The sequence below is a fragment of the Oncorhynchus keta genome, chromosome 26 (assembly GCF_023373465.1).
Source record: "Oncorhynchus keta strain PuntledgeMale-10-30-2019 chromosome 26, Oket_V2, whole genome shotgun sequence".
Classification (NCBI taxonomy): Eukaryota; Metazoa; Chordata; class Actinopteri; order Salmoniformes; family Salmonidae; genus Oncorhynchus; species Oncorhynchus keta.
This window is the reverse complement of record NC_068446.1, coordinates 14416513-14432694: the sequence shown is the minus strand read 5'-3', so window position 1 is coordinate 14432694 and position 16182 is coordinate 14416513. Positions and strand designations below refer to the sequence as shown.

At 47.4% G+C, this 16182-nt stretch overlaps 1 protein-coding gene across 5 annotated transcripts in view; it reads left to right on the top strand.

Moving 5' to 3' along the window:
* LOC118358648 (KICSTOR complex protein SZT2) overlaps positions 1–16182 on the top strand; it is a 110701-nt gene that overhangs the window by 75589 nt on the left and 18930 nt on the right. For 4 of the 5 annotated variants that reach the window (XM_052480282.1, XM_052480284.1, XM_052480285.1 and 1 more), the window contains 13 exons: positions 742–839; positions 1163–1295; positions 1440–1567; positions 2686–2733; positions 5001–5122; positions 5282–5464; positions 8122–8389; positions 9015–9094; positions 12183–12311; positions 12711–12913; positions 13463–13556; positions 13766–13846; positions 14129–14203. In XM_052480282.1, coding sequence (XP_052336242.1) covers positions 742–839; positions 1163–1295; positions 1440–1567; positions 2686–2733; positions 5001–5122; positions 5282–5464; positions 8122–8389; positions 9015–9094; positions 12183–12311; positions 12711–12913; positions 13463–13556; positions 13766–13846; positions 14129–14203 — 1642 coding nt within the window. The remainder of the gene's footprint in view (positions 1–741; positions 840–1162; positions 1296–1439; positions 1568–2685; positions 2734–5000; positions 5123–5281; positions 5465–8121; positions 8390–9014; positions 9095–12182; positions 12312–12710; positions 12914–13462; positions 13557–13765; positions 13847–14128; positions 14204–16182) is intronic. The other variant, XM_052480283.1, reaches the window with a different exon arrangement.

Genomic DNA, 16182 nt, shown 5'->3' with positions numbered 1-16182 from the left:
ACAGGCTGGATTTAGATCTGGGTTCAAATCCTATTGTTTTTTTCTTCCAAATGCTTGAGCTACACTCACTGGACAGTTTATTAAGTACACCCATCTAGTCCCGGGTCAGACACCTCTGTGCCTCCAGAACAGCCTGAGTTATTCGGGGCATTCTACAAAGTGTCGGAAACGTTCCACAGGGATGTTGGTCCATGCTGACGCGATGGCATCACGCAGTTGCTGCTGATTGGTCACCGGTACATTCATCCTGCGAACAGCCTTTTCCATCTCATTCCAAATATGCTCTTATTGGGTTGAGGTCTGGGGACTGTGCATGCCACTCAAGTAAACTGAACTCACTGTACCTAATAAACTGGTCGGTGAGTGTATGGAGAAAGGCAGGATCCATGATTGGCTGAGATAATGGAGGGGGATAAAAAAAAATAGACTACTTTCTGGAGGACAATGCCATGCTGACTCGTGCGTTTAGGTGTTCATTCTTAAAGAGATGGGTGGGGCTAAGGCTTAAGAAGGGTGTGACTGATGCTGAATGGGTGTAAACGAAGAAGAGCTCTTTAGAATGTGTGGAAATCATTCAAGGGCATTTCTTTTTATCCTACTTGTCTCCAAAGGATATGTTTATACAATAAAAAATCATAGAAGTTTTTTGAGGACATAAGCTCCTTCCTGAATTCAGTCACATGTGGAGTTTCCGTCAGTAGTATTGCACTGTTCAATGGGTGTGTGTGTATTTTCCAACAGGAGACATGTGTCCCAGCTAGAGGAGGGTGACATTGGGACCCTGCACCCTCTATACCAGGTCACCTGTCAGCCCTGGATCACCTTCATGGCTAAACTTGGTGAGTGGCTCCTCTGCCTTCTCCTCTGCCCTCCTCTTTGCACTTCCCTTACCCCTGTCCTTATTTCTGCTGGAGTGTAGAGGAGGGAGAAGATGGGGGGGGGGTTATAAAAAAAATATAGTTTTTTATCCCAAATTGCACTCTATTCCCTCTGTATAACCTCTCTGGTTAAAGTAGTGCACTATACAGAGACTATGGTGCTATTTGGGACGATACCATTGTCTCCTATCTATTTTCTGCGAGAGGTGTTCAATTTGAAGGTTAACTCTCATTTTCTCTTATTTCTTCTCCTTTTCTCGCTTTCTTTCTTCTGGTGTAAACAGGATGCCCGTCGATTCAGCAGTGCACAGCTGAGATTGCCTCCCAGTTTCTGCTCCCGCCCATCCTTACAGAGATTGTCAATCTGGTCAGCTCCCTTGCCAGTGACACCGCAGTCAAGGTGTTTGAGAGGACAAGGTGGGTCATTTTGAAATGATCACGCATACAAATATGTATACATTATTATTATCAGGAAAGCATCTATATACACTTTTCTAGGACCATTTACCACATTTTTTCAAGCGAGTGTTGTACGGATGTGTTTTTTGTTTGGTCCCCTAGTTGTCCCCAAGGAGACATGTTTGCTCCCCTGCCTTTGATCCACCACCTCAGTCAACCGCCTACCACTTCTAGAACCTTCATCCTCATTGGACGGAACTTCCACCAATGGCATTGCAGCACAGAGCAAGGTACCTGCATAAGCCAGAGTTCTATTATCCCTGTGCTTTTGAAAGTAGTCACTGTTCACTGTTTGCTTAAGCTAATGTAGTAGGTGTAAAAAGACGCCTGAGCAGAGGTCCCGCATCCGGTTTTCAGGGGAAAAGGAAGTGCGGTTGAATTAACTGTATCCCTGAAAACCTGATGCATCCGGCTCTTAGCAATTCTGCTACGGGTGCCGTTTGTTCGACCCTTGATTTTATTGACTTTTTAGATTCATGGAGTTTAACATAGTCATTGCCCTTTGGTACTATTTGATGATTATTTTATACCTCAAATTATGCCTCATTTCCTTATTTAGTTTTTTGGAAGAAAAAAAAAAATGATGTGGTACCTTTTTCTCCTCTGTAACTTTGGGATTCTGTGGTCAACCATGCTTTACTAACTGACTTTATGGCAGCAGCAAATTGAGAAATGAAAAAATGGGAAATACTACATCAGCATATACTGAGAGATATTATTACGATGCTCAGCCACCCAGCAAACAGGCACTCCATAGCAGAACTGGGCCCGAACCCAAATACTCTATCCTAACCCAACCTGGAACAGTTTGCTGCTAATTTACTTCTAAATTACTCATTGCATCAAATCTGTTAGATTCTCTCACTTCAAAAACAACACTCCAATGGCATGTTACTATTAGCTATTACTAATTATCAACTGGTGATGGGTGTAGAAGACTAAAGTGCATGATGTACACGAAGGCATTATTTCTAAGCTTACCCTGTCACGACATGTCTGCTCCTGCGCTTTGGTTTCGAGTCTCTCTCCTCTGTCCCTCTGACAATCACCCTGTCACGACATGTCTGCTCCTGCGCTTTTGGTTATAGTCTCTCTCCTCTGTCCCTCTGACAATCACCCTGTCACGACATGTCTGCTCCTGCGCTTTGGGTTCGAGTCTCTCTCCTCTGTCCCTCTCTGACAATCACCGCTGTTGCTGTGATTTATTATTTCTTTCTTTTGCAAGCATGTCTGTCTGTAGTGTTAGCGGAGTATCTCTGTGTAGCTACTGTAGAACTGTCTTGTTGTCTCTGCCTGCACCCTGCCAATATCATGCTGTTTGTTTGTGCTCATCTCCGTTTGCCCACAGAAGACAGTTCAGATGATGAAAACATCCCTGAGATTAGTAGGTTCACACGTAAGTCTCACTCTGCCCCCTCCTCATACTATGTTCACACGTAAGTCTCACTCTGCCCCCTCCTCATAGTAGGTTCACACGTAAGTCTCACTCTGCCCCCTCCTCATAGTAGGTTCACACGTAAGTCTCACTCTGCCCCCTCCTCATAGTATGTTCACACGTAAGTCTCACTCTGCCCCCTCCTCATAGTATGTTCACACGTAAGTCTCACTCTGCCCCCTCCTCATAGTATGTTCACACGTAAGTCTCACTCTGCCCCCTCCTCATAGTATGTTCACACGTAAGTCTCACTCTGCCCCCTCCTCATAGTATGTTCACACGTAAGTCTCACTCTGCCCCCTCCTCATAGTATGTTCACACGTAAGTCTCACTCTGCCCCCTCCTCATAGTATGTTCACACGTAAGTCTCACTCTGCCCCCTCCTCATAGTATGTTCACACGTAAGTCTCACTCTGCCCCCTCCTCATATAGTATGTTCACACGTAAGTCTCACTCTGCCCCCTCCTCATAGTATGTTCACACGTAAGTCTCACTCTGCCCCCTCCTCATAGTATGTTCACACGTAAGTCTCACTCTGCCCCCTCCTCATAGTAGGTTCACACGTAAGTCTCACTCTGCCCCCTCCTCATAGTATGTTCACACGTAAGTCTCACTCTGCCCCCTCCTCATAGTATGTTCACACGTAAGTCTCACTCTGCCCCCTCCTCATAGTATGTTCCCCTCACTCTGCCCCCTCATAGTATGTTCACACGTAAGTCTCACTCTGCCCCCTCATAGTATGTTCACACGTAAGTCTCACTCTGCCCCCTCCTCATAGTATGTTCACCACGTAAGTCTCACTCTGCCCCCTCCTCATAGTATGTTCACACGTAAGTCTCACCCCCTCCTCATAGTATGTTCACACGTAAGTCTCACCCCCCTCATAGTATGGTTCACACGTAAGTCTTACTATGAGGAGGGGGCAGAGTAAGACTTACGTGTGAACCTACTATGAGGAGGGGGCAGAGTGAGACTTACGTGTGAACATACTATGAGGAGGGGGCAGAGTGAGACTTACGTGTGAACATACTATGAGGAGGGGGCAGAGTATGTTCACACATAAGTCTCATTCTGCCCCCCTACTCATAGTACGTTCACACTTAAGTTCACCCCCAGCCAGCCCCAACCAAGCAACGCTGGCTCTGGGCTATTCTGGTTTTATGTATATGTTTTAAATTCATGTAGAATTTTCTAAGACATTATTAATGGTTCTATTTACCCATTTAAGCCTCAAAGAATGTGTCCCAAAAAAAGAACGGTAAAAAAAACAGGATTTGTACTGAATGCTTCACTGAATTCTTCACTGAATGCATGTTGTGAGCTGTGCATCATATAACCATGTTGCTTACGTGGCTTCATACGGATGACCTTATACCTGTGGAATATGAAGAGTTCACACAGTTTCTTCTGTCTCGTCTCCCTCCAAACTTTTATAGTTCAATTCCAAATGTCAACTCAAATCTCACAATTTCTACTCTCATAAAGGGCTACAATTTATCTTCAAGCTTAACTCTCTGGCCGTCTGGCAAAATAATAGTCAATTTCTTAGAAAGGAAATGTTTTTTCCCCCCTTCTTCTCTGCCTGCTCTAAAGGCAGCAGTGGAGTAGCCCCCTGCATGCCTCCCGAAGAATGGATCTGTGAATAATTGTATGCATCTGGTCTTTGGGGGGCTTACAAAACCCTGCTGAGATATTCTCTGTCTGATAGGACGTAATGAGAACCGTCTATTTCATCTTAATAGCACCGTGTTCAGAAATCACTTTCCCACCATAGGGTGACTTTCTGTCCGTTTAGTCATATACTTGATGGTCAGATGGTAATATACTTGATGGTAATCATATACTTGATGATCATACGAGATGCAAGATTCTCAGTCTGTGACATTATTAAGGTCCCCTTGTTAAACTGATTGTCGGCCTGAGTCCATCCTTACTGTACCATCCTTATCTTGGAGACTGCGCTAGAGTCTGGTTCAGCTCCGGTTCTCTCCTGTCTGTCCTCTGTCTGCTGTGTCAGGTTGGGGTCGATTCCATTACATTTCAGTCAATCCAGGAACTGAAATTCCAATTCCAATGCGCCTCATTGCTTGTCGATAAAGACAAAATTGAATTGGAATTTCAGTTTACTTTCGGGTATTGACTGAAATAAATGGCATTGACCCCAAACCTGGTCTGCATCCTTCCCCTGCGTCCCACTCTCACTGTCTTCTCTCTCCCTATTGGTCCAGCTCATAAGGGCTTCCAGCGCTTCGAGGCCTTGGAGCAGTCTGATTGTTTCAGCCCAGGGCAGGCCTCGAGGGGCGTGGCCCCAAGACAGAGGTTCCTCCTCATACACATCCTGGATAAGAAGGTGAGGAGAGGAGGTGGGGGAATGAGTTGTGGGTGGGTGGGGGTATGTATGACACAATTTGGCCCATTTATTTCCACCCGTAGGCTATGTGAGGTGGGTTGATCTCAATCTCAGTGTTGATCTATGTCTCTCTCCATCTCCTGCCCTCTCCCTCTCCAGGTGACCCTGTACACCTATAACTGGTCGGTGGACCTTGGTGTGTCTCTGAACCGGGGACTGGTCAGGCTCGTCCAGTGGCAGAATGCCAGGTCCCACGTTGTCCACTGTCTCCTCAACCAGAAGATGGGCCTCTTCCACCACTACTGCTTCTCAGACACACCGGCCCACGCAGACCTCAAACAGGTAAACCGTTTCTCAGAATCACCTTCACTCGCCGGGTACATTTACGTGTACCACGAATTTGACCTGGTGAAGTGGCGCTGACCGTCGCCTTACGACACTGCCAATCACACACGGAGCTGTCATACTTCCAGTAACCACAGTCGAACGCTCACGCGCACACCATCGCCATCAGTGAGGTACCGTATCTAAATCAGACACACCTGCCCACCAAGACCTGATCAGGTAAACGCACAGTCTCACGCATGGCACAGCCATCTGCTTGAATTCGTCACGGTCTACCACTCTTTCGTGCAGCATAACTGTGGTCTATAAGTATGAAACATATGCCCACACACAATATACAGATGGTGCAATGTTACGATTGGGAACAATGTCCTGGTGGTTTAAATGGGGGTTCAGTCAGGTGGAATCAGTCTGTTGGTTAGTGTAACGGCAGTGTCTGGTGGTACAGCAGGGTACACACAGCTGTCAACTCCTGCGGGTGGGGACTGAGATTCCTTTCACACTAGCAGGTACTGTGTATACACACACACACACACACACACACACACACACACACACACACACACACACACACACACACACACAGACACACACACACAGACACACTGCCCTCTTTCCCTCTAGTGGGTAGGCTACCTGCTATTGCCTTTCTTTGATTTCCCACTCTCTCCTCTGCTTTCTTGCTTCTCTTCTTAGCGAAAGCTGGGAGGGGGTCTTGTCACTAAATCCCCTCCCACGTCTCTTTTCCCATCGGAGTTTTAAATGGCAGCAGTTTTAATATTCCTATTGCGCTTGTTTTGATCGGAGCCCTATTGGGCCCTGGTCAAGAGTAGAGCACGACATGGGGGGGACGCCATTTGGCACACGCCACGTTTGGTGTACTCAGTAGATTCTCCTTGGTCTTTTAATACGGAACATCAACATGACCTAGTTTTCTTCCCACTCTCTGATCATCCCTCCCTCTTCCTCCCTACCTTGGTATGACATGTCGGCACCGAGGCCTCCCTTCCTCATTCCTCCTGTTCCTCTTCTTTTGCTTCTCCTTTTCAGTCAACGTTCCCGTCAGCGTCCTTGTATCTCTCACTCCTTTTGATATGCGCGAGGAGAGGAGCAGAGAGAATGGCTGTGTGCTAATTCTCACCCTACTCCTTGTTAGTGCACTGCTTTTAACCAGGGCCCACGGTGCTCTGTAGGGAATGGGATGCCATTTGGGACCACAGTGAAGAGAATCACTCAGCTCTCTGACTTCACAGCCCCGTGTTTTTAGTTCCGTAGCTCTGGGGTCAAAAACAAAGAATGCCTATCATTTCTGAGCAGTCTGCACGAGTGCCGATACACAGGAGACGGAAGAAAGGCGAGACGTATTTTTAGGGCTTTGAGATGATTTTGCAAAAATAACATTCTGTATTTAATCTGTCATAGAAACAGTTTTGCTCTGCCGCTTTTCTTTTTACTGGGAACATAAGAGGATACACACACTGCATTTTGTTTTACAATGCTTTTTGGGGGGGTCATGTGATTTAAACATCCTTCTAACATTTTGCCACCGCGCAACAACCGATTGGAGTGCAAAAATGTCAAATTAAAAGGAAAAGAAAAGCTCCCAAACTTTCTCCTGTTTCTCCCTCGATGCTCTCACTCTTAATCGCCTCTCCACTAACGAATGCTGACAGAAGGCAGAATCAGAGCGACGGAAAATTTGCCCCCGCAGACTGTCATCTGTCACTGTCCTGATGAGGAGCACAGTGGGCACCAGTGCCCAGTTCAACCCATCCCCCCCCGTCCCCCCCCTGCCCTGCGGGCACAAGACAGACACTGGACAGAGGGTTCTGCCACCCTGGGGCGTCTGGGCCCTCCTCTTCCTCGTCCGTTGCCTTGGTCCTGCCCAGCAGCCGTTAAGCTGCTCCGTTGCACTAACTTGTGCAAAAGTTCCCCGGAGAGGAGGGGTATGGACATATTAGCTGTGCAGTGTCAGTCAGGACATGCTGTCCATGAGTCTCTGTGCCATCTCTAGAGCTTCACCAATCCCTGCCACAGTTTGAGTCAAGGGCTCTGTCCTAGTTCTGTTAGGCATATCAACTAGATCATGGTTTCAGCCCTACCACAGTTGCTCTGTACATTTTGATGTTTACGGGATAGGTTTCTACCTTTTAGGTTCATCTAAAATGTGTGTGTACAACTTGTGTCCTGGTAGTTTGTTTTTTACACAGTGGAATTGGGATTCAGATTTGTCAGATATGAGTCGCATTTTTTTGTTGTTGATAACAACCCATGGCTTGTTTCAGGCACCGCGTTCATGTGTATTTAATAACATAATCATTGTCGTGGCATGTTCATATACCAGAAAGTTACTTGTTCAATAACTTGGAGAGCGCCTCACAGCTTCTACGCCCCCTCGCACTCACTCCATCGCTCTCATTCTGCCTTTCATCTTCTTCTCTATCTCTCTCCATCTCTCTCTCGCTCCCCCTCTATTCTCCTCCTTATTTGACTCTTTCTCTGTTCCCTCTCTCGATTCATCTGTCTCGCTCCCTCCTATCATCTACTTTCTCTCTCCCCTTTATCTCTCTTGCTCCCCCTCTCATCATCTCCTGCTTCCTCTCTCTTCCTCTCTCAATCTCTCTCGCTCTGACTCATCTTCTTCTTCTCTCCAGGAGCCCAACCCGTTCCTGAACCCAACCTTGGAGGCTGATGCCCTGCTGAGGAGCCCAGTGCCCCCCGTACCCAGCAAGGACCAGGGCAAGCTGGCTAGCTCCGTCCGCTCCCTGGCCCCCCTCCACTTCCCCTCAGAACTGGTGCCCTTTGACGAAGCCCTCCGGGACATCGGGATGGGCCGCCCCCTGGCCAGCGCTCAGGACGGGGCCGACGTGGTGGCTCGGCACGGGGCCCAGCTACTAGAGGTCAAGGCTGCAGAGAGGAGAGGTCAGATATGGGCCCAATGTGTATAAACACTGTATATGTTCTAAGATAATGTAAGGTTTATATTTAAGATTTAATGGTCAGATATGGTCACTCCGCTCCTCACCCACCGTCGCCATATAACTAATACATACTGTGCCATCTACTTTCCTACAGTTTAACTAATGCAATATTACATAGGTTGAGAATGAAGTGGATATTTTTTTTATAACACAACCAATGTTAATGTGTTGTAAAAGGTTTAATGGGGGGGGTTAGAGTACAGGATTCTCTAGTTATGTTTGTTTGATACAATGTGAGCCACACCAGTCCATCCAGCAGCCAGGCGGACAGGAGCAAAGATGAAGTAGACAGCTAGGCTGATTGAGGAGAGGGCGATGGTTAGTTCTTGGCCCTAACAGAGACAGGCAGATGGCTTTTAGCTCTGAGGGATGGCGACATGACCCTGGGAACTGTAAGGCTGCCCTATTGCCTGTAGTAATGGCACCCTATTCCCCTTTATAGTGCACTACATTTGACCAGAGCCCTATGGGTAGTGCACTAAAGGGATTTAGGGTGCCATTCTGGACCCGCCGCGGGGCTGTGTGACCAATGAGTGTTTTGTGTGGATTTATCTCCATGTTGACAGAGATGGAGAAGCAGATGAAGATTGAGAACCTGTTTGTGACTTGGCAGCAGAGGTCAGCTCAGTCCAACATGCCAATCTCTGTAAGTACCGATCTACCGCAACCATTTTACATCACATTTGACACTTGAGTCGTTTAGCAGAAGCTCTTCTCCAGAGTTACTTATAGCGGTGAGGGTGTACATTTTCATTCATTTTTCGTACTCATGTCTCGTGGGAGTCGGAACACGCAACCCTGGCGTCTCAAGCGCCATGCTTTTACCAACTGAGCCACGGAGGACCCTCCATTTTAGCCATTTCCCTCCCTATGACAGGCCAATGGACACAAACACGCACACGCAGCACCGTAAACGGCTCTGCTGAGGAGAAATATCAGCTCCTCTCTGTCTGACAATCGGCGCTATCTACACTATATATACCAAAGTATGTGGACACCCCTTCAAATTAGTGGATTCTGCTACTTCAGCAACACCTGTTGCTGACTGGTGTATACAATTGAGCACACAGCCATGCAATCTCCATAGACAAACATTGGCTGTAGAATGGTCTTACTGAAGGGCTCAGTGACTTTCAGTGTGGCACCGTCATACGATGCCACCTTTCCAACAGGTCAGCTTGTTAAATTTCTGCCTGCTAGAGCTGCCCCAGGTCAACTGTAAGTGCTGTTATTGCGAAGTGGAAATGTCCTCATACTCTCGGTCATGTAGTGTGTCTTGCAAATGCGTTGAGTTCACAGGTGCTGGCAGGTTACGCACACAGCGGCTCTCCATCTCAAATACATTTACACACATTTGCATGTGGGCGCAAATGGTTGTCTGAACTTTTTTTTAATGCACTGTAGCTAATTGATGTATATTTAACTATTGCCATGTTTTAGTATTCTGGGACTTTGGCAAGGATAAATAAATACGAGATTATTTTGAAGTTGTCCCCATTTTCAATAGTACAACTCATTTACAAAGTTTGCAAGCTGGAGCATTTGAGCCGCTCTTAATGAGAGACGGCAACTCTTAAGTTGATATTCTAGCAAGCATTGTGGGACAGTAGACTTCACAGTATTGTAGGTGTCCTGGGACTCCCGAGCACCAGCCCACCAGTGCTTTCATCAGAGGCACTGCAAGATCTTGACATGCGGCTAAGGGCTGGCGCAATAATCATATAATCACGACAATTATGGACAATAACCACAAAAATATGTGATAATCGTCTTAATACATTTTAGGTGAAGGGGGGATTTAGCTTTATATTCAATTAGATAGACTTACGTTTTTGACATGAATAGGGTAAAGTTTTAAGAGCAGAACCGGACGGCTAGGAAGAGAGGCTTAGTTGTATTCATTAGGTAAATCGCAGGGAATTTTCGAAGACTCATTACAATTATGACAATGCCGTGGTCATTTTGCGTGACAATGAATTGTTACCCAACATTACGTCATCGTCACGGACGGCACATCTCTGGAACACACCGGCGCAGCGTACCGTATCAATGGAAAAAAAATCAAGTGTGTGTTGACATTCGTTCATGTTTCTGAAACACTCTTTTCACAAAAAAGCAATGTGGTGCGTGTGTTTCCCCCAGCTACCTTCATCATGAAAGGAAGATGGATGAAAACAACAGTGTGAATAACTGTTGGCTACAGTATAAACAGTAACACCACAAACACCACCAGTAGTCCGTCCCAATTAGACTCTTGTCTATTGAGCTAGTGCCTGGTGATGACATTGTCTGTGTTCCCTGTGTGTGCTCCTACTCCTCTCAGTAAGTTACCTCTCACCAGAGCAGGCTCATCCATTACTGCCCAGTCAGATGGCTGGCTGGCTGGTTGCCTGACTTGGTCCATCCACAGTGGGGGACCCATCTCCCTTCACTGGCCCTTTAGGTCTCCTCAGATCTGCCTGCCGGCCCGCCCATGGATTCCCGACTCTATCACTGATGTGATGGATTAGATATGAGAGGAGATCACATCAGCTCAACAGACGGTGTTGTCTTCTGTCTGTCTCCCCTTCCCTCCTATATCACACACACACACACGTGTCGGCGTAACGTTTAACCAGTCAGATTCCTCTGTACTACGCCCACTAACCGCATTGTCGGCGTAACGTTTAACGAGTCAGATTCCTCTGTACTACGCCCACTAGCCGCATTGTCGGCGTAACGTTTAACGAGTCAGATTCCTCTGTACTACGCCCACTAGCTGCATTGAACCAGTCAGATTCCTCTGTACTACGCCCACTAGCCGCATTGTCGGCGTAACGTTTAACGAGTCAGATTCCTCTGTACTACGCCCACTAGCTGCATTGTCGGCGTAACGTTTAACGAGTCAGATTCCTCTGTACTACGCCCACTAACCGCATTGTCGGCGTAACGTTTAACGAGTCAGATTCCTCTGTACTACGCCCACTAGCTGCATTGTCGGCGTAACGTTTAACGAGTCAGATTCCTCTGTACTACGCCCACTAGCCGCATTGTCGGCGTAACGTTTAACGAGTCAGATTCCTCTGTACTACGCCCACTAGCTGCATTGTCGGTAACGTTTAACCAGTCAGATTCCTCTGTACTACGCCCACTAGCTGCATTGAACGTTCCAGTCAGATTCTCTGTACTACGCCCACTAACCGCATTGTCGGTGTAACGTTTAGTCAGACTGTTTTTCTGTACTATTGTGTCATTAGAAAGATTCCTCTGTACTACGCCCACTAGCCGCATTGTGATCTCAGTCAGATTCCTCTGTACTACGCCCACTAGCCGCATTGTCGGTGTAACGTTTAGTAGACTGTTTTTATTGTGTCATTAGAAAAACCGGACGTTGATCTCAGTGGTTGTGACGGTGGGTAGGTGGCTGTGTGTGTATTGTAAAAATACATTAAAAAATCATATATAAAACACCTTTTTATTTACAATGACTATCTACTACCCCCCGGGCCTTACCCTCCCCTGACCCAGACGACGCTGAGCCAATTGTGCGCCTCCTGATGACGGGCGGTTGTGATCGAACCCGGATCTGTAGTGGCGCCCCTAGCACTGCCAAGCAGTGCCTCAGACCGCTGCGCCACTTAGGATCTGTCATGTGTATGCGTGCATTAACATTCTGGGGCTTTTGGTATATATACTAGGAAGAATTCACATCCGACTCGAAGGACCACAAAGAGATGTTTCCTTACTTTCCACAGGTGGTGGACTTGGACACTCTGAAGCAGTCGTCCAGGCTAGTGCACTACTGCGCCACCCCTCTGCTCTTTGACCCCGTGTTCAGGAAGCAGATCCAAGAAGAGCAGATTGTCCAACCTCAACAGGTCAAGGTACAGCAACCATGGCTGCTTTCCCTTGGGGCCTAACTCCAACACACTCCTCATGTGGTTTTTCACTTCTTTCTTACTTTTGAAAGATGCCCTTTTAGTTATAACATCTTGGAAACCATCCCAAACTTGGGGAATTTCTGAGAACAGGAGGGAACAAGCAGCAATCATCCAACAATCTTTCAACCAGAAACCTCTATTTTCGCCCCTTCGCTCCCCCTCTTCCCTCTCTTCTCCTCCCCCTCTTCCCTCTCTTCTCCTCCCCCTCTCCCCTCTCTTCTCCTCCCCCTCTCCCCTCTCTTCTCCTCCCACTCTCCCCTCTCTTCTCCTCCCACTCTCCCCTCTCTTCTCCTCCCTCTCTTCTCCTCCCCCTCTCCCCTCTCTTCTCCTCCCCCTCTTCAGAAGCGCCACTGCTCCAGTGACTCCACGGCGTCTGGCAGGGACCGTAGCTACAGTACGGACTCAGCTGATATGCTGCCTACCCGGCTGAGAGAGGAGCCCTGGCTGCAGGACATCTCTAACACCTTCCTCCAGCAGTATGTCCAGTACCTTCAGAGTATGGGCTTCATCCTGGTCCAGGTCCGGCCACAGTCCCCAGCACGCAGGTACGTCTTGTCTCAGTGGGAGCCCAGTGGTCCTCAAATCGCTACACACACATATATATATATATATATAATCAAACAATCTTTCTGCACCATACTAGCTCAAGTTTCAGGTTTATTTACCATGTGTAATGGATACATTGGACATTTCCCTCCCACAATCCTCTCTGTGACAGTGAGCCGAACTGTGAGCAGTGTTCATTCATCCATTAGTCATCAGATGTGTTGTGATCACATCCTAGCCCCAATAGCCACATCCCTCTGGCCACAGATGTGATATAACTGTAGCAGCCACTGGGCAGATGCTGTTTCTGCTTCTCTCGGTCTCTGTCATCCTCTGGCCCAGGACTGGGTGATTCACTCTTTTGTGTTGCCAGTCTCTGGGACCCCTGCTTAAAGGAGAATACACACACACACACACACACACACACACTCTCTCTCTCTCTCGTTGGTCTCTCTCTCTCTCTCTCGTTGGTCTCTCTCTCTCGTTGGTCTCTCCAGCTCTGCCTCACCCCTAACCCTGCTTGTCTCTCCCTCCGCTCCTCCCTGCAGCATCGCCAGGGCCCGGGCAGCCATGCTCAGCTCACTCTCGTCAGAGAGGCAGTCCTTCTCCTATAACAAGGCCAGGAGTGAGGACAGCCCAAAGGTCAGTAGTGGTGATGCAAGAGATGAGGCTATTCACACACACACTTACACACACTTTTCGTGACTGAAAGGCATACCGGGATATACTCACACACACACACACACACACACACACACACACACACACACACACACACACACACACACATACAAAATTCCCTCTATCATCACCCTCATCAACTCTTGAGATACTGTTGTATTTCTCTGCAGAGCACAGTTTCAGGCACCACCGCGTACCACCTCCAGAGGGCGCTCCCAGGGGGCATCGTACTGATGGAGCTGGCCTTCCAGGTGAGACTGCTGCCTACAGACCTCCTCCACCCCTCTCTCTATATATTAAACCTCCACCTCTCTCTCTCTCTCCCTCTAGCCCTTTCTCTGTCACTCCATATTACACCCCCCTCCCTTCTCACAGTGTCAGGAGAGGAGTTTAGAACTGTTGTCGTCATTGTAACCGCACCACACAATATGCACTTTAAAATCTCTCTCTCTCCTTCTCACCCTTGTCTTTCGCTCTCTCCCTCTATAATTGTCTTGTCTTTCTCGGTCTCCCTCTCTCTCTCTTTCTCTCAGGGTTGCTACTTCTGTGTGAAGCAGTATGCTCTGGAGTGTTCCCGCATCCCCATGGGACAGACCGTCAACTCTCAGGTAACATCGCGACGGCGTCTCTTATCGCTGGTGCTGTGAGTTAGACCACAGAGCCAGGGCCAAATTAGCCAGACTCTCTAGGTCTGCCTGAGGCTGGGTAAAGAGGGATGAATAGAGAGGGAGGGAGTGCGAGATGAGATCTTGTAAACGGCTTGATTTCACATCTCTGGAATCATCGTCATGACTTTATACCCCTCCCCCCTGGCTATTAGGGGTCGAATGGTACACTTATTAGGAGGCCTATAGTCTATGCCTGCACTGTGTTGTACGGCTGCCTCTTTAAAAAAGATATATCTTAATTGGCGCATTTCATACTGTCTTTTTGTGAGGGGCAACCGGGAACTGGTTCTGTACGATGGCGAGTGGTGGGGGGGGGGGGCTCCTCCATCACTGTTTCAATCTTCAGTTTGGCAACATTTTGGCTTTCCGGGTAGATCACGACGGCGATGGACAGAGAGTTGTGGCTAAAATGTTAACCGTATGTCGCCGCATTCAACGAGAACAGGCTATGCATCTGCAAACGCCTCAAATATGTCGACACGTTTATGCCGACATCACACCGGTATACCAGAGCAAGACGGAAACGCAAAGAAACAACATCTTCTCCCATCTGCATTCAAGCAGCCCTCGGCAGCTGATTCTGACTGGGCCAAATCAATTATAAGAGTGATATTTTTGACGTTTTTTTTGTTTATAGCGGATATGCCCCCGGTGGTTGAGAATAGGGGGTTTCAGCGCCTTGTGAGAATGCCCGAGACACGTTACTAAACATTCTTTTTGCACCCATTTCAGCAAACAAGTATTACACACGCTAAATAAGCAAGCCAGAATTTTTTATGAATTTCACAGTGAGAGCCCATCAGATTACCCCGGAGTGGGAGATGTACCTTGCTACAGACACACCCCTTGGTATGCATCTGGCACTGAAGGAAGCAGTGTTGGGGTGTGTTCGCATCCAAGTGGGAAGTGGGGATTTACAGCATACGACTAGGAAAAACTCAATTGAACGGCCCTCAAACTGGTAATTACTAGTGGGAAACTCATTTATCATCCTTTAGCACCCACTTCTCTATAACAGCAGTTTCATCAGTTAAATGCAACTACAAAACATTATTTATAAAAAGCAATGTATTAATGGGTTTGTTTTTTTTTGTTTTTTTTACAAGCATGATAGCTGTACTTTTAATTTATAGTTTGCAGCTTGTTGGCCATTAGCCAGTCGCCATTTCTCAATGAGTTCAAATCACATGAATGAATCCAACTGGTATTTACGACTTCAGAACTGGTAAATTCCACCTCCCACATGGTTACAAACGCAGCATCAGAGTGGAAACTTGAGAGGCCCAGCATAACAATCCGGTCACAACAGACAATGCAAGGAACATTGTGAATGGCATTACATTTTTCCAGTGTACCAAAACTGAACCGAACCATGACGCAAAACCGCAATACTTACCGAGCCGTAGCTTTGGTGGACAGTTATACCCCTACAGGCTATGGTGTGATTCATGTGAGTCCTTCTCTCTCACCCTCCCTCTCTCTCTTTCTCTCTCTCTCTCTCTCTCTCTCTTTCTCTCTCTCTCCCTCCCTCATCTCTCCCCCCTCTGTTCCTCCCTCCTTTTATCTATCTCCTAGGACTCACAGTTGACTCTGGTTCACCCTCTTCCTTACTCTCTCTCTCTTTCCCTCTCTCCCTCCCTCTGTATATAAAGCTGGAGTGTATCCAGGTTTTGCTCTCGGTGTAATTCAATGTAAAGGTGTTTAAATGACTGCTGTGTGTTTGCTGAGCGTCTCCAGATGTCTCTCTGCTGGTAGTGAGGGAAAGCCCCAACAGGTGCCCCTCTCCAGCAGCTGGCCATCTACGACTATTAAGACATCTGAAGTTTTTTTTTTTTTTACGTTATGTTTGTTTGTTTCTAAATGTGTGTGCTCAAAGCCCGGAAGCTATGAAATGATGGACTGGTGTATTACTAAAACCA